General features: G+C 36.3%; 1 protein-coding gene across 1 annotated transcript in view; it reads left to right on the forward strand.

Moving 5' to 3' along the window:
- The window catches only part of LOC114049648 (bifunctional glutamate/proline--tRNA ligase-like), a 70,765-nt gene that overhangs the window by 42,501 nt on the left and 5,764 nt on the right, over positions 1-22,500 (forward strand). Inside the window, exons 22-31 of the mRNA XM_027870923.1 lie at positions 503-554; positions 1,448-1,657; positions 3,230-3,302; positions 4,777-4,856; positions 5,076-5,177; positions 6,307-6,462; positions 7,066-7,263; positions 7,678-7,851; positions 20,347-20,507; positions 21,500-21,578. Of these exons, the coding sequence (XP_027726724.1) occupies positions 503-554; positions 1,448-1,657; positions 3,230-3,302; positions 4,777-4,856; positions 5,076-5,177; positions 6,307-6,462; positions 7,066-7,263; positions 7,678-7,851; positions 20,347-20,507; positions 21,500-21,578 (1,285 nt within the window). The remainder of the gene's footprint in view (positions 1-502; positions 555-1,447; positions 1,658-3,229; positions 3,303-4,776; positions 4,857-5,075; positions 5,178-6,306; positions 6,463-7,065; positions 7,264-7,677; positions 7,852-20,346; positions 20,508-21,499; positions 21,579-22,500) is intronic.

Here is a 22,500-nt window from a genome sequence, read left to right on the forward strand (position 1 = left end):
ACTGAATTTATATAGAGAAAAGAGTAACCAAAGAAATATTTAAATACAGTTTTATTAAGGTTCTCATTTGCTAGTTGAATGGCAACAGGACAACCTAATAGGTTTCCATGTTTGATAGGGAGTGACAGCCAGGCTTGGGATTGAGTTCCATCACTAATCAGTTATGGCTACCCAGAAGGATCTGCTCTATTCATCTGTTCCACGCTCTTGTGCTCTACAACCTAATTTTGGACTGCCTGCCTATAGGAGATAAACAACATGAGGTTGCCTAGCTGCTGGTTTAAGTACTTTAAATATTTTTGAATGGTCCACTAAAGATTTTTGAACTGACTACTTTTTTATAGGGATAGAAAGTACAGTTCCTCCCCTGAGGAATTATACTTGTCCTTGATACCAGCTATAACTTGGTTCCTTCTGCTTAAAGTAATTTTTACGATTTTCCTTAAATATCAACAGTAGCAATTGCATTTGATGATTTACTTTTGTTTTCTAATTATTGCAGATTGGGTTTAGAAGCAAAAAAAGAAGAAAATCTTGCGGACTGGTTTTCTCAAGTAAATATATTCCATTTGACTTTCATATTTATAAGTTGGATTGAACATATAGTTACATGCTAACTATTGCACATAATTATAGAGAAAGAAACTTGAGTATATTTAATTTAATCTCAGTTCTAACATTGTTGGATTTTATTTTTCAGTGTATTGATCACATCTTTTGAATGAATTGTATGTTCTTACTTGTTCTTTTAGATTATATCCAGGACAGGATAGACAGTATAAGTAGTTCTAAAATATTTTCTATGTGGTTTTCCACCCTCCATTAAAATCTTATTCTGATATTCAGTCATAGAGATAGCTAGGTGGCGCAGTGGATAAGCTCCTGCCTTGGAGTCAGAAGGACCTGAATTCAAATCCGGCCTCAGACACTTGACACTTACTAGCTGTGTGACCTTGGACAAGTCACTTAACCCCAAGTGCCTCACCAAAAATAAATAATCAAAAATCGACTGATTAAGGGTGACCCTGGGTGTTTTCATAGGTTAAACCTGCAAAATGCAAATTCTTTTGCAGGTCCTATGAAGTTGTAAAGGCTTCAAGTGATAGGCTGTAGATTTTTGTTCCAAAAACCAACTTAGTTTATTTCTGAGAGACTCCTGTCACCAGAAAATTTGCCTTCAGCTTTTTGACCACAACTGCCAAGGAAAATGATCTACTAAAGCATGAAAAGCATGGAGGGGGTATGATCTGCTTAAGTGCAAGATGATTTGTACTGATGAAATCACATATTTGGTGAAGATTTGAATTTGGTTTAGAGCCTTTCATGTAAATTTGAGATTTAGAGTTTGAGGGTCATGCTCATTACTTGTTTTTATTATATTCCAGTAATCATTTAGTTCTTAGCTTCATTAAGTTCTTTTGTAATAATGAATTTATATTTTATAAAGGTAATCACAAAATCAGAAATGATTGAGTACTATGATGTGAGTGGTTGCTATATTCTCCGTCCCTGGGCCTATTCCATTTGGGAAACCATTAAAGACTTTTTTGATGCTGAGATCAAGAAACTAGGTGTGGAAAACTGCTACTTCCCCATGTTTGTGTCTCAGAGTGCTTTGGAGAAAGAAAAGACTCACATTGCTGACTTTGCCCCTGAGGTAAGCTGGCATGTTTGCTTTATTTACATAGTTGTTACTCTTAGAACCCAAAGATTTGTTTTGACTTGTAGGTACTGAGGTTAACTTTTAAAAACCCTTTAGTAAGAAATTATTAAAAATGTGCTTTAAAATAAAATGTATAGGGACTTCTTTATATTAATGTCTTTATGGATAAATGGAAATTCTATTTTAATCAAGTTTATCAGTTTTAAAAAACAATACGTAATGGAAATTACTCTTGTTTTAATATTTACAGAGGGGTAAGGATAATTTTATAACTGTTGAGTTGTTAGGTTGAACTACCCTAACTTAAGACTACGGTGGCGGTTCTTCATAATTTGTGCATAATTTTTAATGTTATGAGGGCTAGCAATCAGAGACAAAAAGTTTATGTAGTGCTACTTTTCAATCTCTTTTGTTATTTCATCATTTCATGACATACCTCCTTCCCCAAGGTGAACTCTTTTCTATTCTCTCTCTAGATTGTCTCATTGGCTGAACCTCATCAGCTCTTGTGGATATCATTGTCATCTCTATGCAGATGATTCTTAGATCTACATGAAGACGTCAGCAAGTATTTGTTAAACACTCACTATGTGCCAGGCACTGTGCTAAGAAGTGGGGATACAAAGAAAGACAGACACTATTTTTGTCCTTAAGAAGCTCAGATCAGTGATTCCCTGCAGCTTCTAGGAACAAATATAAATTTTCTCTTTGACCTTCAGAGCTCTTCAAAACCTGATCCTAATTTAACCTTTGTAGCCCATTACACATTATTCCCCTTCAAGTCCTTTATAATCAAACCACCCTAGCCTGCTGGCATAGTCCTACTCCTGTCATCATGTCATGCCTATGTGCTGACTATCCTCCATATTTAAATGCATTCCCAGCTTACTTCTGCCCCTTAGAGGCAGCTCAAGCACTACTCTCTTTGTGAGATTTTTTTTCTTTTTTTCTTTTAAAATGTAGGTGGTTTTTTTTTTCAATTAACAAATCCATCTGCTTTCCTCCACTGAAAAAGAAAGAAAAATGAAACCCTTGTAACGAGTGTGCCTTGTCAAGCAAAACAAATTCCTGCATTGGCCATGTCCAAAAAATTATACAGTATTCCAAAAGACATTTGTATACATCTGAATTTGCTCCCTGAGTCTATAACTTTTCTGTCAGGAGGTGGCTAGCAGGCTTATCGTAAGTTGAGGTCTTTTCTGATCCTCGCAACTGTTAATGCATCACCCCTTCCTCCCCCTAAAAAAATTACCTTATATATATTTTGAAGACTGTGAGCTCCTTAAGAGCAGGGATTATTTGTTGTTTTTTTCCTTTTTTTTTTTTTTTTTTTTTTTTGTATTCCTAGCACTTAGCACAGTGCCTGGCAAGTAGTAGGTGCTACTTGACTGACATCTATACAACTGTTTCTTTACCCTCATGAAATGTCAGCTCTTCATCAAATGTAAGGGGCTGCTTTACTTTTGTCTTTGTGTAGTTGATGCCCAGAACATAGTGGGCACTTGACAAATGTTAATTAATTGATTAATGCCCAAAGTTTGCAGAGTACAAATTTTGTCTTTCTAGGTTGCTTGGGTTACAAGGTCTGGCAAAACAGAATTGGCAGAACCAATAGCTATTCGCCCGACCAGTGAAACAGGTAAGGAAAGTTTTTATGTTACTGGACAGTGCCACCGTATTAGCTCCAAGTCTCTTTCCTTAGTCATTATATTTGTGATAGTTACTAGAAATACAACGTTTTAGGAAGTTTAATAAAGATGGAACAGGAACTCATATGGATAAGATAACTGTAATGTTCTCCTGTTATGAGTACATTACTCCTTAGAAAAGCGTTTTCTGTCATGTTCTGTTGAGAGAAATAAGTTTTTAAACACTGGTTAGTTAGGAAAATTAATTTTTAGGTTTTTTTTTAAAACTTTTTTATGCCTTTTTTGTACTGAGTACTTAAAAGTTCTGTACTATTTCTAATTTTTATTAGTCATCTTAGTTATTTCAGATCTGCAAGTTCATTAGTTCCCCAGAAGTGATTATCAGTTTGCTTTTTAGGAATGTAAAAGGTAATAGCTACTGCTATTATTTTCACACTTGGGGGGGGTTGACTTAAAGACAATAAGTAATATAAAACCTTTGTCAGAATAATTGAGCAAATAGACTCTAACCTGACTTTCAGGAGGAGTCTTGCTGTTTTTGTTTGTGTATAGTAACTGCAAACACAAATTTTAGAAATATATACTTTCTTTTAGGGCATTTAGAACTTTGTATGGATCAATTATTTTACATATGGGAAAATAGTACCAGCTATATGGAACAAAGCACCTAAAATAGCAGTCGATATTAAAATTTCTCATTGTTAGCCGTAATAACTAAACATATTTATATAATAGATGACAAAAAGTTTAGGTGTATTTATATATCCTTTTTGGGGGGTTGTGGGAGAGGCAATCAGGGTTAAGTGCCTTGCCCAGGGTCACACAGGTGGTAAGTTGTCTGAAGCTAGGTTTGAACTCAGGCCCTTCTGACTCTAGGGCCGGTGCTGTAGCCACTGTGCCACCTAGCTGCTCCTGTGTTCTTTATGTACTAGATATGATGCTGTACTTTAGTAAACCTTTTGCCTGAGCTGTTAGAACATCCCTCCTTCTCCCTACTTCAGTTCTCTTCCCTTGTCAGTCCATTCTCCATACTGCTGCCAAAGTGATATTCTTAAAGGATGAGTTTGGCCGTGTCACTATCCTGCCTAGAAAGCCCTGCTATTTCCCTGTTACGTTTAGGAAAAAATACAAACTCCTTTGTTGGGAATTCAAGCCTTTCCAGCTTACCTTAATATGTTTTACTTTCCTTTACACTGTCTGCAATCCAGTCTAATTGGCCTACTTTCTTTTCTATATGAACCCCATTCTATCTCCTATCTCTGTGACTTTGTGCCTGTGCACACTCTCCTCTCCTCTACCTCTTCCCATCAGGGCTCAGCTCAAGTGCCCCCTCTGAGGAGCCCGTTCCTCATCTCCTCTAGCAGCTTAGTACCACCCATCTCCACACACCCCCTAGAAAAGACTTTGCATGTTTATTTTGTGACCAGTATATTGTTAGATTATTAAGATTTTTTTCCTTTTTAGTACTGTATCCTACCTATGCAAAATGGGTCCAGTCACATAGGGATCTGCCAATCAGACTTAATCAGTGGTGCAATGTAGTAGTAAGTATATATCTCTTGCTGATTTCATGTATTGTTCTTCATAGGAATAAAAATGCCTAGTTGTTATTATATTGAATAGATTTTTTTTTTTTGGAGATGGGACTACTTTGGATTTTGAGAGTTGTGAAACAAATATTAACTGAAGTAGTGGTCAGTGTAAAATAAAAAATTTTCACTAGGTGCCTGAATTTACTGTAAACACATTAACTTCTTTTTCAGCGTTGGGAGTTCAAACATCCACAGCCTTTCCTTCGTACCCGTGAGTTCCTTTGGCAGGAAGGGCACAGTGCTTTTGCTACATATGAAGAAGCTGCAGAAGAGGTATAGGTTTTTTGTGATCTTTTGATTTGTTATGTGGGTGTGTATTTTAGCACATTGATATCTGTGTAATGGGCATTCAGTAAGTTCTTGGAAGTAAAAATTTAATCTACCCATAAGTGGCCCAGAAGAGATTTTCATGGAATAGTCTAGCCTTTGATTTATAGACTACATGTCACCTATACTCTGATAACCTTATTGCAGCAAGATGGCAATCCTGGGTTGTCAGAGACCGCTAGCGAAGGGCAAATGCCAGCAGATACTGTTGGTGCTTAAAGGCTAGTAAGGGATTTTGGAGAGGCCCGTCTCCAAAAGGATGAGAAACTTTTTCATCCTAAAAATGAATGAAGACCCTATTCTGAGGAGTTAACCTGTTTAAGTGAAAGGAGTGCCCACCCTCATGAAATGATAAATCTTTTGAAGGGTCAAATGCATTAGAATTTAAGTAACTTTTTAATTGGAATTTTTCATCATTTGTTGTTTATAGTTGAAAATTCTGACTTTGGTGTACAATCCAAATTGATAGAATAAAGCTAGTCATTATTGATTAATTTTAAATGATTTCTTTTGATTTCTTTTTTTTTTCCTTTCTTTTTTTTGGGGGGGGGTTTGGCAGTGGGGTTAAGTGACTTGTGGTCACACAGCTAGTAAGTGTTATGTGTGTGAGGCCAGATTTGAACTCAGGTCCTCCTGAATCCAGGACCCATGCTCTATCCACTGGGCCACCTAGCTGCCCCAGAATTTTTTAACTGAGTGCTCAATTGCCGTTAGCAATATGAGACATATATATGTAGTATTATGTACACATGCATATACACATGTACATATACACACTCACATAAATGTCTCCATTTCCTTTGGTTACTTTATCCCCTAAATTTCTAAAATAAAACTTTCAATAGGTATATTTTTGTTGTAGCAATTTGATTTTGTTTTATGCTGGTTTCCAGTTTCAGAAGCCTCCCTTTATAAGTTTATACTGTTCACTTTTACAAACCATTTCAGAAAAAAAAAATTATTATTTTGCAATTCAGAAGGAGTTTCTGCCCATTTATTTTTTTTAAATAAGCTTTTCTAAATTGAAATAAACAGTTGTCAGCTATGTGAAAATACTTATTTGCAATATGTATAGGTCCTGCAGATACTTGACCTATATGCTCGAGTGTATGAAGAACTCTTGGCAATCCCTGTTGTAAAGGGAAGAAAAACTGAGAAGGAGAAGTTTGCAGGAGGAGACTATACCACTACAATAGAAGCGTTCATTTCTGCCAGTGGAAGAGCAATCCAGGTATCAGCTTGAGGTGTATGGACTTTTATTTAATACATTTAGATGTGACCACCAAAGAAGTAAAGACAAGAAAATTCCTGAAGATCGTTCTTAGAACTGAAATATTTTAAAAATCCTTTCTGTACCCTTGTCTTCACTTAGCACTATATTATTATCAGGTCAAATAAACATAACACTTAAAGAGGTTTAATATTAAACATACTTCCTCTGGAAGTATGTTGTTGGATTAAATGACCTTTTCCATTTTTCTGTTATGTTTTATCTTGACCTTCAAAAATGTCATTTCCTTTTTTAGCAGTGGAAAGATGTCTTGTTCATTGTACCCATGAATAATGTATATTTTGAATCAACTGAGGTTTTTTTTATTGCTCTTAATCATATCTATTTTATGAACATGACAAATTTTTTTAAAGAAAGTTTCTAAAATAATGATTAGTTTGAATAGCTTACATTTTACAGAAGAAAACTTTGAGAACTCTAGCACTTACTTGTCAAGGCATAGTTAATTATTATATTACATTTATTATATACAATATATATTATTTACATAGTATATAAAATATAATAAATAATAATGCTTGCAACTGTTTGGCTTTATTTTAGGGAGGAACATCACATCATCTTGGGCAGAATTTTTCTAAAATGTTTGAAATTATTTTTGAAGACCCAAAGACACCAGGAGAGAAACAATTTGCCTATCAAAACTCTTGGGGGCTTACGACTCGAACTATTGGTGTTATGATAATGGTTCATGGGGACAATATTGGTTTAGTCCTTCCACCCCGAGTAGCCAGTGTTCAGGTAAGAAAGGTGTTTCCTTTCTTATGTAACCTTTCTTTCTACTTTGAAAGGTAGAATTTTCTAGAATTTTTAAAAATGCATTGTAAATAAGATAAGGTAGAACGTTAAACAAATTCTTGTTCATTTCAATCATTTTGTATATATGTTTTATTTTGTTTCTATAGTTAATTACTTTCAGTTCTTCAGATACTTTGAAATAATTTCTGAAGCCAAGTGTTTTCTGCTTGATAGCAAGCTGTTTATGGGGGTCTGATAAATAGTCCCTTAAAATTTCTTGTAATTTAGACATCGTGCACACTGACTTATGCAAAGTTTTCTAGTTAGTTGCCAACTGTTATCAATTTTACATAATAAAATTATGTGAGTGGAACTTATTTCTGTATTCTAAGTTTGGAATATTTTACTGGCTTCTAGGTTGTTGTTATTCCTTGTGGAATTACAAATGCACTCTCTGAAGAAGACAGAGAGGCATTAATTACAAAATGCAATGATTATCGAAAACGACTGCTCATGGTTAACATTCGTGCCCGGGTAGATTTAAGAGACAATTATTCACCAGGTTGGAAGTTCAATCATTGGGAGCTCAAGGTGAATTCCTCTAAACTGTTTCTCCTTACCTAATTACATTTCATATTTTGTTCTTCGTAACTGCTTTTTCTAATGTTTAAAAGCTGTATTATTACTCCTCTATATTTTAAGTGGTAATGTTTTTGATTAGTAAGAATTGAACATCCAGATGGTGCTTCGCTATACATATACATCCACACACACATATGTAGACAGAGAGTATTTATTTAAAGTTTATGTGCATGCTAAATTTCAAATGGAGGAGTTGCGTTAGCTTGTTTTTGTTGAAATGAATGTGATAATTAGCCATCCTAAAGCCATTTATGGTTGGGATATTAATGTTTTAATGTAGTTCCATCAGGAATTAGGGTTTCAGTAAGTAATTGAACTATTTTCAGAATACTCCGTATTATCTGTTTCCTCGTTTATTGAGTTGTGTGTAGTTGTTCTTTCAGTTTATGTTATAATCATTGTGTATGTTATTTTCTTGACTAATCACTTCACTCTGTATGAGTTTAAGTAAAACCTTTTGTGCTTCTCTACTCATCACATTCATCAATTCTTAAAAATGTTCCATCATACTAATGTACTGTAATTTGCTTAGCCATTTCCCAATCGATGGGCCTTTGTTTCCAATTCTTTGTTATCATCAAAAGTGCTTCTATGAATATTTTGATGTGTATAAGTTATAAGCCTAGTAATGGAATCTCCGAGTCAAAGGATATGGGCATTTTAGTCACTTTGTTTGCATAATTACAAATTACTTTTCAAAGTGGTTATGTTGATTGACAGCTACACAAGCAATTCACTGATATGCCTGTCTTCCCACAAGCCCTCCAATATTGACTGTTCTCATCTTGTCATCTTTGCCTGTTTGCTAAGGGTTCAGTGAAACCTCAGGGTCATTTTGATTTGCATTCCTAATATTAGTGATTCTTGGATACCAAACCCTTATCAGAGAAATTTAATGCAAAGATTCCCTCTCCCTCCATTTAACCATTTCCTTTCTTATCCTAGGTTCATTAATTTTCTTTGTACAGAACTTTTTAGTTTCATGTTATCGAATATATCTATTTTATCTTTTGTAGTTGCCTCTGTCACTGTTTGAGTGAGAATACATCTACCAGTAGCTGTTTAAGGATCTGCTTCTCTTCTAATTTTTTATTGTGTAATCTTCAATACTGAGTTTGTATATCCATTTAGAATATATTGTGGGATTTGGCATAAGGAGTTGGTCTAAGCCTAATTTCTGTCTGGCTGCTTTCTACTTTTCCCAACAGTTTTATCATATAGGGATTTCTTTCATAAGTAATTTTTATTTTCCAGTTTATCAAACAGTAGGTTATTGAGGTCCATTGTTTCTGATTCTCCCTTGTCTAATCTATTCCATTGATCTTTCTTTCTATTTTTTAATCAATACCAAATCATTTTATTTTTTTAAGGTGTTATTTTCTTCAGTATTTTTTAGGTTTCCCTTACCAAGTATTGACTTGTTTTTCATGATTTTCTTGCAACACTCTCATTTCTCTTCCCAGTTTTTCCTTTACTTCTCTCTTGATTTTCAAAACTCTTTTTGAACTCTTCCATGACCTGAGACTAATTCATATTTTTCTTGGAGGCTTTGGATGTAGGAGCTTTGACTTTGTTGTCTTCTTCTGAGTGTATGTTTTGATTTTCCTTGTCACCAAAGTAAGTTTCTATAGTCAGAGTTTTTTTCCATCGTTTGCTCATTTTCCCAGCCTGTTACTTGACTTTTTAATTTGTTAGGGTAGGGCTCTGCTTCCAGTGTGAAGGGTGCAGCTGTTTTCAGAGATACTTCAAGGGACCTGTAAGTTTTCAGTTCTTCCAAGGTGATATGATCTAAGGAGAGTTGTTTACTACTCTCCTGGTCTGTACTCTGGTCTATGAGTGACTACAAGTACTCTTTTCTGCCCTGGAACTGTGAGGAGGGTCCACTCTTCCATGGCTGCCACAAGCTCTGCTGTGCCAGTGCTCCTTCTCGCCCCAGGACTGCGACCCAGATTGAAGTATAGGCAAAGTAACAGAGTCCACCTCAGTGCTAGCAAAGAGACCCCTGTAATCTCCTTCTGACCACTTGTTCGATCACCTTACCATCTGTGGGCTGAGAGCTCCAGAAGCAGCCTCTGCTGCTGCTGCTGCCAATTCAGTCACTCCCAAGGTCTGCTCCTGGTTTGCTGGGGCTGGGGCTGTGCTGGGGCCAGGACTGGACTGTGCTGCTTTCTCACCCAGGTCTGACAGACCTTTCCTACTGACCTTTTAAGTTGTCTTTGGAGTTTGTGAGCTGTGAAGTCTGTAAATTGCCATTGCTGCCAGTGACTCAGTACCCTGAGGCCTGCTCCGGGTTTGCTGGGGCCTGGTCTGTGCTGGCTCAGCCTGCGCTGGACTGTGCTCCTCTCTCAGTCTGGTGCAACAGACCTTTCCTGTTGACCTTCTGGGTTGGCTTGGGCTGGAAATTTGTTTCATTCTGTCTTTTTGTGGGTTCTGCTGTTCTAGAATTTGTTAAGAGTCATTTTTTTTACAGGTATTTGGGGGAGTTTGGGGGGGAGCTCAGGTGAGTTCATTCTTTTACTCTGCCATCTTAGATCATCCCCCTCCACCCCCAATACCAAGTGGTTTTGATGACTGCTGCTTTATAATTAAAGGCCTAAAATAGGAAAAGAGAAATTAAAACTGTCCCTATTTGCTGATAACATGATGGTTTACATAAAAAATGCTAGGGAACCAACAAAGATACTACTTGAAGCATTTAGTTGTTTCAGCAGAATTGCAAGGTACGGAATAAACCCTCAGAAATCAACCGCGTTTCTACATAAGTAATAACAACAAAATACAAGAGGCAGTAGTAGAAATGAAAATCCAATTCCAAATAACAACAAAATGCATAAAATATTTAGGGATCTGTATGCCAAAGCACACAGAATACATGTATACATTTGATGACAAAGTGCTTCTTCAATAAAGAACAACTTAAATAGTTGGAGGAATATTCAGTGCTCATGGCTGGGCCATGACAATATGATAAAAATGACTATACTGCCAAAGTAAATTTATAATTTTAATGTTTTACCAATCAAATTATCTAAGGGATACTTTACAGAACGTGAGAAAATAATAGCAAAATTTATTTGAAAAAATAAAAGCTCTATAATATAAAGGAAATGATTAAAAAGGGTTGAGATGAAAGACTTCACACTAAATTATAAAGCAACAGTCAGGAGCTTACATTCTAATAGGAGAAGATGAAAGAGGAGGTAGTGATGGAAAGTGGGTTAGGAGGGTTCTAACTCAGAAGTAAAGCTTGGGAATTATGTCTGAAAGTGTGTAATGTAGCTGAGACTGAGCTAAATAAGTTGAAAGCTCACTAGTCAGAGACCTTAAGGCACCCCCAGGGACAGGAATAGAGTTCTAGTGGGAAGAAAAGGCCAGGTTACAGGGTGTCTGGCTTAAGGATGGCCAGAAAGTAGTATATTGAAGACCTGGCTAGATAAAGTGAAGGCTCACATGAAACTAGAAAGGATAGCTTGTGTGTTGGATAACAGACACATAATCCCCAAATCCCAGTAAACTGGAATGATACACCCAAATCTAACAAAATATGGATGAATGTAAAATCTTAGACATTAGTTTCAAAAAGATCAGCTACATAAGGAGATGTGTTTAGCAGTCCACATAGAAAAAGATTTAAGGCATTTAGTTGATTACAGGTTATAAAACATCAATTTGCTGTGACTACCAGAAATCCATTGTGAATTTAGACTGCAGTTCAATTCAGTTCAGCAATTATTAAGCACCAATAAGACACTCGTCCTTGGGCAGACAAAGATAAATAAGTGTTGTATTTATTTCTCAAGAAACTTATAGCCTAATAGGTAAGGTAAATATTATATCCAAATAACTCTAAGGCAAGGTCAAATGTTTTAAATTAAAAGACCCAGACAAATTATTATGAGAGTTACAGTGAGTGTGAGATCACTTGTAGCTACAAGGATCAGGGAAGTTTTCATGGAAGAGGTAACACCTATATTGAGTCCCCCAAAAGGGACTTTAACAGGGGGGAAAATGGGCTTGAAAGGCATAAGGGTACACTCATTCTGGGCATGGTGTAAACTGAGCATGCAAACAGAAGAAGTCTTTAACAGTTAATTAGAACAGAGGGCAGTGAGTATTCCAGCTATGCTGGAATGGACAGGAGTCCAGACATGGACAGGAGTCATGAGAGGTAAGTCTGGAAAGGTAGTGTAGAACCACATGGAAATTCTTGGATGCCATACTCAGGAATTTATATTTTACCTGGCTTTGGAATAGGCAATAGTGAACCACTGGAGGTTTTTGAGCAGGGATTTATGCAGTCAGAATGAGTTAGATTTTATGTATATCACACAGACAGTGAAGTGAAAGATGAATTGGAATTTAGTGCCTGAGGCAAGGAAGAGTCATAGTCTTACTTTTTTCTAAGGCAGTCAGATTATATCTGGACTTTTGTGTTTGACTCTGGGTCTACATTTTAAGAGAACTAATGTAGGCCCTTAGGAAACTCTGAAATGTGGGGAGGATTCTAAACTTTATCATCGTTTTTATTTAACTAAAAACAAAGAGCTGTTGGGTTGATTAATATTGAACACCAGTATACAAGTTTGGTGAGGAATTATTTACCTATAAATTAATTTTAGCACATAAAGACTCATTGCAGTTTTTCAGTCACTCCCTCTAAATCCTCCTCAGGGTTGTCTGTCTATTCATTCTTAATCAGTTTTCCTCCTAGCTGGTGTCTTGTTTTTCTGGTTCTTTTGCTTTGTGTTATTTTTAAATAGAGCTTACCAGATATCTTGGCATACATCGACTTTTTTGGTCTAATTTGCATTGTAGTATTCCATTGCTTAATTTAACACGGTTTAATAAACCATTCTCCTTTTGTTGAACATTTAATTTGTTTCCAGGTTGATTTTTTCTTTTGTTTTGTTATTTTCAGTAACATTGCTGCTATGGAAATCCTTATGTATATAGTAGCTCCCCTCCCTTTTCAAAATAACATGTGCAGGATATTTTCCCAACAATGACATTGTTAGGTCGAAGAGCATGATTTTTCTTCTTCTTCTTTTTTTTTTTTTTGGTAACTTTTACTTTATATTGCCAGGTTATTCTCCCACAAAGTTCTGCAAATATGCAGTTCTATCAGAAATGATGTGTGTACCTGTTTGTCCACAACCTCACTAGCACTGAATTTCATTGTTTTTAGTTATTTTTGTCTATTTGAAGGTTTGACATGGTAACTAAAAGCTGTTTGAAGCTTTGAAGCTCCTTATTGAAATTGAACATTGAAAAATGATGAGTAATTTATGTTTCCTCCTTTAAAAATGTTTCTTATTCTTTTACCGTTTATCCCCAGTAGGGTTGACAGAACTCTCATGACTTTTTAATAGTTTTTATATACTTTACATGACAAGTTTTTAGTATAGTTTTCCCAATCTATTATTTTTCTATTTTCTTTTAATTATGTTGTTTTTGTTATACAGGAATGCTTTATTTTCCTCTAGCCGTGTCTACTTGGTTTTTTTCTTTGAGAATGTTTTGTTGCTGTTCTTTTCACATCACTGTAACTTCCCAATAATCCCTCTAACTCACCAGTAAAACTTTTCTTTGTAACAAATAAGAGTAGTCAAACAAAATAGTCACATTTGAATATGTGTGCTTCCTTGCATACTGATACACTACCAAACATGCGTCAGAATGAAGTCAGTCACCATTGACTTGAATGAATGAAGCATTTATTAAGCAACTGCTATGTGCCAGATGCCATGTAAAAGCCATCCCTATTTTCAAGTTGGTTACAATTTAACTAGGGAAGATAACATGTACACATATAAGTAGTCAGTCTTTAAACATTTATTAAGTACCTACTACGTCCAGGCACTGTGCTATGCATTTGGGATACAAAGAAAGGCAAAAGACAGTTCCTGCACTCAAGGAGCTCACAGTATAATGGAGGAGACAACATGCAAACAACTATGTCCAAATAGAATAAGTACATGATAAATTAGAAATGATAAACAGAAGGAAGGAGCTAGCATTAAGGGGATCAGAAAACACTTCATGTAGAAAGTAGAATTTTATTTGAAAATTGAAGAAAGCCAAGAGGCAGAGATGAGGAGGGAAAGTATTCTAGGCATGGATGTGAGAGCCAGGGAAATGTCCAGAGTTGGGAGATGGAGTGTCTTATTTGAGGAGCAGCAAGGAGGCCAGTGGATATCGAGGGTGAGGAGAAAGGATTAAGATGTAAGAAGACTGGAAAGGTAGGTGAGTTGGTGAGAGTCTGCACCAATTAGAGAGGAGAAGGGGATGGGGTATTCAAAAGATGTTACAGAGGTAAACTTAGGTAGAGTTGGCAATAAGTTGGGTATGGGGAAATGAGAGAAAGGAGTGGAGGATGACACCTAGGTTTTTGATGCCTGGATGACTGGGAGGATGGTGGTGGCCTCTACAGTATGAGGGAAGCTCAGAAGAGGGGATGGTTTTGGAAAAAAAGATGATGAGTTCAATTTTCAACATGTTTAAGGTGTCTGCAGGACATCCATTTTGAGATGTCTAGTAGGTAATTACACAGATGTGTCCAAAGGTTTGGACTGGTTAAGTAGATCTGAGAATCATCAGCATAGAAAAGACAATTGAAACCATGGGAGGAGAAGGGGACCTAGGGTGACGTAGACAAAAATCTATCAAAGGAGACTGAGAAGGAGCTGACTAGAGAAGGACAGCCTAGGAGGAGACCCAGAAGAGAGTCAAGAGAAAGGGTCATCTAGGTGACACAGTAGATGAAGCTCCGGCTTTGGAGTCAGGAGGACCTGAGTTTAAATCCAGCCTCAATACTTGATGCTTATTAGCTGTGTGACTCTGGGCAAGTCACGTCACCCCAATTGCCTCACCGAAAAAACAAACAAAAAAAAAACTTAGAAAAGGGTATCAAGGAGAAGAGGATGATCAACCATGTCAAAAGCTTCAGAGAAGTCAAGGAGGAGGAGGATTGGGAAAAGACCATTAGTTTTTGTAATTAAGAGGTTATTGGTAACTTTAAAGAGCACACATTTTGTTGAATGATGAGATTGGAAGCCAGATGACAGAAGATTGAAAAGAGTGAGAGAAAAAAAATGGCATATGCAAAATAAATAGCAAGTGATTTTGGGTGGGAGATCTAGTGGCTGTGGAGCTGAACAGGAAGCAAAATGAGGGATTTTGAGAGAGTGGGTAGGAGCAGTCATGCAGCCGTAGGGAGTGTAGAGCTGTGATGAATAGTGAGAAGGCCAATTTGGCTGGATCTCAGTGCATGTGAAGGGGAGAGATGTTCAGTAAGACTGGAAAGGCTGGTGCAGGCTGGGTTGGGGAGAGATTGAATGACAGAGAAGTTCATATAGTATCTAGAGTTACTATAGAGTCACTGGAGGATACTGAGTAGTGGAGTGACAGCCAGATTTGAACTGTATGAATATAGTTTGGCAGCTGTGTAGAGGGTGGGTTAGAAAGGGGAGAGCTGTGGGAGAGCCCTCTTTAAAGGCTGTTCTAATAGTATAGGCAAGGGTAGTAACTGTGGGAGTGGAGAGAAGGGGAAAGATGCAAGAAATGCCGTGGAGGTAGAGAAGTCAAGATTTGGCAACTGATTGGGTATGTGGCATGAATTACAGTGGGGAATGGAGGGTGACGCTGAAGCCATAAACCTGTGTAACTGGAGGATTGTGGTACCCTTAACAGAAAGTTCAGAAATTAAGTGGAAACATAACAAAGTCAGTTTTGGATCTGTTGAGTTGGAGATGTCTATATAGCTCAAAATGTCTAGTAGTTGGTGATGTGGCACTGGAGTGAAAAAGAAACTGGGATGAGAAATACCGATCTGAGAGTCATCAGCATACAAATGATAATTAAACCCATGTGAATAGGTAATCTCTTCAAGAAGGAAAAGAGAAGAGGGCCCAACACAGAGCCTTAGGGTAACACCCACAGTTATGGGGTGTGTTGTTAGTGAGTAATGAAATGAAGAATTTGTTAAGCATTTACTATGGGCCAATCATTGCTTTAAGGGCTAGAGACAAATGCAAAAGTAGAATAGTTCCTTACCCTCAAGGAGCTTGTATTCTAATAGGAGGAGAGACCTTATGTAGGGAAATGGTGTCTTGTTTGCTTTTGAAATTTACAGGGATGGTGGGTGGAGCAAGTGAGTGAAGGGGAGTAGATTGACACATGCTTTCCAAGAGTAATGATAGAGTTGATTTGATTATAGAACTAGAAAGTGAAGTAGGGCTAATGACAAGAAATAATATCTGAGAATGAAGTAGTTACTTAACAGCATGGAGGACATCCATTTGAAAGGCAAGGAGCTGGGAGATGGAGAGTAGTTTGTGAACAGAAAGACCAGTGTAACTGGATCATAGAGTATGTGATGGGAAGGGAAGAGACTGATAGCTTTGGGGAGAGTGGTTTCAGTTGAATAACGAGTTGGGAAGTCAGACTGTAGCGGGTTTAGAAGCAGGCGAGGGGAGAGAAAGTGGAGGCAGTGAGTGTAGAAGGCTTTCCAAAGGAGTTTAGCTGAGAAGTGGAGGTTGATTCTCAAATAATTGATAGTTTTTATTTCTTACTGATCTTTATTACTATTAAATAAGAATTCAATGACTTTTGCTTTGTATTCCTAATGTGTGATTCCTGTTATGTACTGGGCACTTAAAATTGTTTTTGATTGATTGTTTAGGTTAAGTTTATATACTACAGTTTAACTGAACCACCCACCCCTTTTTTTTTTAAAGTTAATTGGATTTTTGGGCAGCTAAATGGCTCAGTGGATAGTGTGCCTGTCCTGGCTTTAGGAAGACTCATCTTCCTTAATTCAAATCTGGCCTCACACAGTTGCTACCTGTGTGACCCTGGGCAAGTCACTTAACCCTGTTTGCCTCAATTTCCTCATCTGTAAAATGAGCTGGAGAAGGAAATGGCAAAGGACTCTAGTATCTCTGCCAAGAAAACCCCAAATGGGGTCACGAAGAGTCAGACATGACTGAAACAACTGAACAAAAACAACAGTTTAATTTTCTAAGCCCGTTACTGTGTCATCTGCAAATAGTGATATTTTGACCTCTTCATTTCCAGGGCTAATCCTTATCATATCTTTCTCTTGTATAAGTGCAGTCTCTAGAAATTCTAATCATGGGAAGTAAAAAGTAGCATCCATACTTTGTACCACTTTTTAGTGGCAGTGCTTCAGATGATTCTCCATTACAAATTATTTTGGCTTTTGTCTTAAGGTAGAAACTTTTATCTTGTTGAGAGAAAAAAATCTCATGACATATGTGTGGGATTTTTTTTATTGTTTCTTAGTATTCTATTAGGAATGAATATTGGTGTTTTTTTTTTAAATAAATTTTTATTGGTAGCTCTTATTTTCACATTGCCAAAATTGCTCCTTGCATCTCTTCTTCCTGGTTGAACTTCTTTCAAAGGCTTGCTCTGTCTTGTTGCTTTTATCACATGCTTGTCTTGAGTTTTTTTGTTGTTGTTTATATGTTTAATTATGTTGATTCTGTCAGGAAATATGCATATTTCCTGATAGAACCTGAATGGCTGGTACAAATCTTGTCTGCTTATGAGGAATAATTTTACTGTATGAATTTTCCATTGCTATGTGTTGTTGGCTAACATTTAGTGTGTTTGCATCTATTTTCATTAGGGAAATTTGTCTATAATAAATTTTTTTAGTAGTTTAATGCTAGTTTTGCCTCAAAAAAGGTATTGGGTAATGTTCTACCATTCTTTATACTTAAGAATAATGTATGTACATAGGGATTATTTTATTGGTAAATTTAAAAGATTTTTAGTGTGAATCCATCCTAACCCTAGTTGTGAGGTACTTTTTTTTTCTTTTTGAGGTGTAAGGAGAAGTTAGTATTCTTTAAAGACTTTTATAATTTTTTTTTCTCTGAGATTAGTCTGTTTAAATTGTCAGAATCTTATGGCAGAAATTTATTTGTAGATAATCGTCAGTTTCTCTTAAAATCTCTTAATTTTTATACTGTTGCTCTGTGTTGCATAATATTCTTGATTTCTTTTGTGTTTAGTTGTTTATTATTTGTGGCTCCAAAAGACAGGTCTATTGGGTCAATTAGGGAAACAGAGAATTCAGTGAAATGGATTAGAGAAATAGATTTCATCTGTTTGTATGATGAAGCTTCATGACAGTTGGGGCAATTTAACATAAAAATGGACTGCCTGTTAAAGGAGGAGTTTGAGCATTGGCTATGTAACTATTTGCTGGGATTTTTTAGAGGGAAGTTAAATGTTGAATAAAGGGTTGAATTATTTGACTTTTGAGGTCCCTTCTGTTTCTGTTCATTGGTTTTCTATTCTAACACATGACAGTCCTTTCATTTTGAGCAAAATAGCTAGAACTTTTTTCTCCTATATAACTTTCCCTGTTATTCTTTGGAATCCCTTTTCCTTTCTTACAAAGCAATCGTGTTTAATATAGTGTAGTAGTACTATTTATGTGCTTTGTTGGAATTCTCCAGATAATAATATGTTTCTCCTCAAATTGTTTGCTTCATCGATTATTCATGTAATACTGTGTAAGCGTAGCACAACACTTCAGTAATAGTAGGTGTATTTTCCTTTACAAAGTCAGACCAATTTCTAGGGGATAAATTTTATTATTTGAATATTTAAAGTATATCTGTGTTTACCTATTTCTTTTATTAGGGAGACTAAAAGTGAACAATCCAAATATTCCATCCTTAGAGCACAATGCAGGTAGAGGGACACAGGGGACTCTTAGGTTAGGGTAATCACATTACATAGTCCCTGTTTATTTGTTTTATGTATGGTCATGGAACACAACTTTGCATCTAGAGTGACACATTAAAGGAGCAGCTTATTGCTTTCTTCTTAACTTGGGCAAGAAGGTAAAACTAGTCTATACTCCTCTATCCCTCACCTTCGTCTCTGCCCTTCTCAATTACCCTCCTTTCTTTGAGCCTGGATGTACAAGGCTGTTGCATCACCCAGTGTTCCTTAAACTTGGGGAAATATTTCCAATGGTGAGGCCGAATCAATTGTGTGGCCCTTCCTACTTACGAGCCAAAAAGGTTTAAATCAGAATTATGACTAGAGATAGTAAAAATTGTTCTGCTTTTTTGTTTTGTTTTGTTTTTTGTTTTTTGTTCATTGGTGCTGAATTCTATCTTTTTATTAGGGAATGAATGCTCGCATGCATGAAAAAGCATTTACCGAAATGATTACTATGTACCATGCTCAGGGATACAAATATAAAAGTCTAGAAAGTTCCTGCTCATTATAGAGCTCATACTCCAACTGGGGCAGACAACACATAAAAGGAAGTTTAGCTGTAGGGCAGATAAAAAAGAAGAAGCTCTATTTATATGTCCATTATTTGTAAACAAAACCAGTACGCTATCCTAAAATGTTTAGTGGACAAACATTTAGTGGACAACAGTGTTGTTGTTTCAGTGTCTTATTTAATTTTGCAAAGAAACTGAGATTTCTGTTGATTAATATGCTCCTGTGATTTTAGAGATGACTGGGAGGATGGAATTAGAAACTCTCAGGTTAGGGAATCTTCAGCCTGTTGCTCTACTTTTAGAGGCCACTCATCTCTCAAGCAGTCAGTATTGTAAGGGTCCCATGGAGACTGCCAAGTCTTGAGGTCATAGAACTTAAGTATTATAGTAATCATAGCCTCTACCAATTAATAACCAATAAACATTTATTAAGTGCCTGCTATATACCTGTCTCCGTCTTGAACTACCCAGACCTACACATAACCATGAGTCAGTTGTGTCTTGGTAATATGTTTGTTTGCTTATGCTTTTCTTTACTGAAAAGATCCATAGTTTAGATCAAGTTTGATAATATTTTATCATAATTAACGGTAGAGTTGGTTGAACCCTCAAGATCTCGGTTTTCTTACATTGCCACATAGAGTAGAAGCTTCTTAAAGATTTAGAAATTACCTAATAAATGTGAAATCATTACACAGTGATCTTTGTGATGATAATCATGCTTTGTCTTTAATAACTCAATAGCTCCCGTGTGTGCTTTTGTAATTTTGCAGAAGTTTGTTGTTGTTCGGTTGTTTCAGTTCATGTCTGACTCTTGGTGACCCCATTTGGGGTTTTCTTGGCAAAGATACTAGAGAGATTTGCCATTTCCTTCTCCAGCTTATTTTACAGATGAGGAAATTGAGGCAAACAGGGTTAAGTGACTTGCCCAGGGTCACACAGCTAGTAGGGTCACGCAGTTAGGGAGTGTCTGAGGTCAGGGTTGAACTCAAGTCTTCCTGAATCCAGTTCTGGTACTGTCTGCAGTATGCCACTCAGCTGCAGAGGTTAGAGAGAGAGTGTTTATGTATACATAGATTTGTGTTTCTTATTGATTCTTGACATGCATGTAATTGCAGGTATTTGTGTGTATGAGTATTTACGTTACAGTTGTCTTTAAATTTTCTAGGGGGTTCCACTCAGACTTGAAGTGGGGCCACGGGATATGAAGAACTGTCAGTTTGTAGCAGTCAGACGAGACACTGGTGAAAAGTTGACAATTGCTGAAAAGGAAACTGAAACAAAGCTTCATGATGTTTTGGAGGATATCCAGGCTAACCTTTTCAAAAGGTTGGATCCTTATAAACTAAATCTAAGATATGTGATATGTTCTTTAAAAATGATGTTTAATTTTTAGAGAAGAAATTTTATAGATCCTTTAACTGTTCTTCACCTTATCCTTATCCCAAGTAACATTTTTATTTTTTTTGCATTTGTTCTTCTGTGACTGTTTATAAACTGTGTTTGGACTTGAGCAAATACTGACAAAAGACAAATTAGGACAGTGGTACTTAGATAAAGGAAAAAATAAATACCAAAATATTCCTGTTTACATTGAGACCCATGTTTTACAGCATGGGATGAAGCTAATTTTATGTTGTAATCATCAAATTTAATGTGACCAGGATGCAACTTTGGACTTTTAGCTTGGCTCCAAGAGACCAAGATACTTAACCTGCCACAGCCATTAGATTGATTTATTTATGTAAGTAAAACGTATAGTTGCCAAACAAAAGCTTTCACTTCACGGCATTTACGTGGTCCCAGGAAGCTCCAGAATGCAAAAGAGAGAGTATGTATTGATTCGTGACAGGTGGTTTACTACCATACATTCTATGCCATTCATTTGATTAGAGGGGAGTGGGGTTATAATTGACATGTGAAAGTGAAAAAGAAAGCATATAATAAATTCTTAGCTTCCTAGTTAACCAATTAAATTCCTAAAATTTAAGTTCTTCAAGAAGAGACTGGTATGTTAGATCAAGTTAGTAAGAATACTATACATTGAAAGAATGTTTTAAGCTTCATTTGGTTTTTAAAACAACCCCATCAGGTGGTGGTATTCTTACTTTTTAGATGAGTAAATTGAGGCTGAGACAGACTGTAACTTGTATATTTGGTCACATAGCTAATAAGTAGCAGAACCTGGACAAGAACAGAGGTCTTCTGCTTCCAAATCTATTGATATTTTCCAACTAACTTACCACCTCATGTTGTTTTAACAAACTGGTTACAAGTGTTGGTGAATAGAAAGAAACATTTATTAATTCTTTTCTCTTTAGAGCATCTGAAGACCTCAAAACTCACATGGTTGTAGCCAGTACAATGGAAGAATTTCAGAAAGTATTGGATTCTGGAAAGGTAAAAAACTTTTGAAAAGTTTTAAAACCTTCACGTGGGTAAATTAAAAATATTTAATTGTTTTTTTTAAATACTGTTGAAACTTAAGGAACTATATGTTTGTGCCTTTTTTATAATTAGGTGAGGTGATGTATTTGTTATGGCAATATTCTCACCTGAGGATTGCTGTGAAAAAGTTTTTCTATATGAGGTTGCTCAAATTACGTGCTATGTACTGAGTAAGTGAAAAAATAATGTCTTAGCCCATTTAGGGAGTTGATATTCACAATATCTAATGTATGGACAGTTACAGAATCCTTTTGTGAGTGTGATTATGTCATTTTATGAGTGAAGAAACTCAGGCTCAGAGAGGTGACAACTTGTCCTCAATCAGACTGCCTGTGAGTGGCAGAGCTTTGGCTAAACCCAGGCAGGTATCAGAATACCTGATTTAGTGTACTTTCTACCATATCATCCTATCAAAACCCACTTAAAACATTAGCTGAGTTTTTGTCTCCGGCATGTCTATTTTTCCACAGAGGGATGGATAAATCCTTGTTAAGCACTTAAAATATACTAGGCACTATTCTAAGTACCAAGGATAAAAATACAAGCAGACAAAATAGTTAATGTTGTGTATACTTTTGTATTAAGCCCAAAATTGAATTGAATGCCTTGTGAAATAGTGAATTTCTCATGACTTAGAGTCATAAAGTACATACTAGACCATCTAATAAAAAATGTAAAGGAGATTCCCTCATAGGGTGGGACATTGGACAATATCCTTTTCCGTCACTAAGATCTCGTATCAGTGATCATTTGAACCTCTGTCCTCATCTATAAAATGAGATACTAAGGTCCTTTCCCATTCTTAGTTTCTTTGATCCCATTTTTGCCTGAGTGTGTGGTTTCTTTAGATCTGTCTTCATTCAAGCCCCATCAC

Source organism: Vombatus ursinus, unplaced genomic scaffold, assembly GCF_900497805.2.
Source record: "Vombatus ursinus unplaced genomic scaffold, bare-nosed wombat genome assembly UNPS02014798.1, whole genome shotgun sequence".
Lineage (NCBI taxonomy): Eukaryota > Metazoa > Chordata > Mammalia > Diprotodontia > Vombatidae > Vombatus > Vombatus ursinus.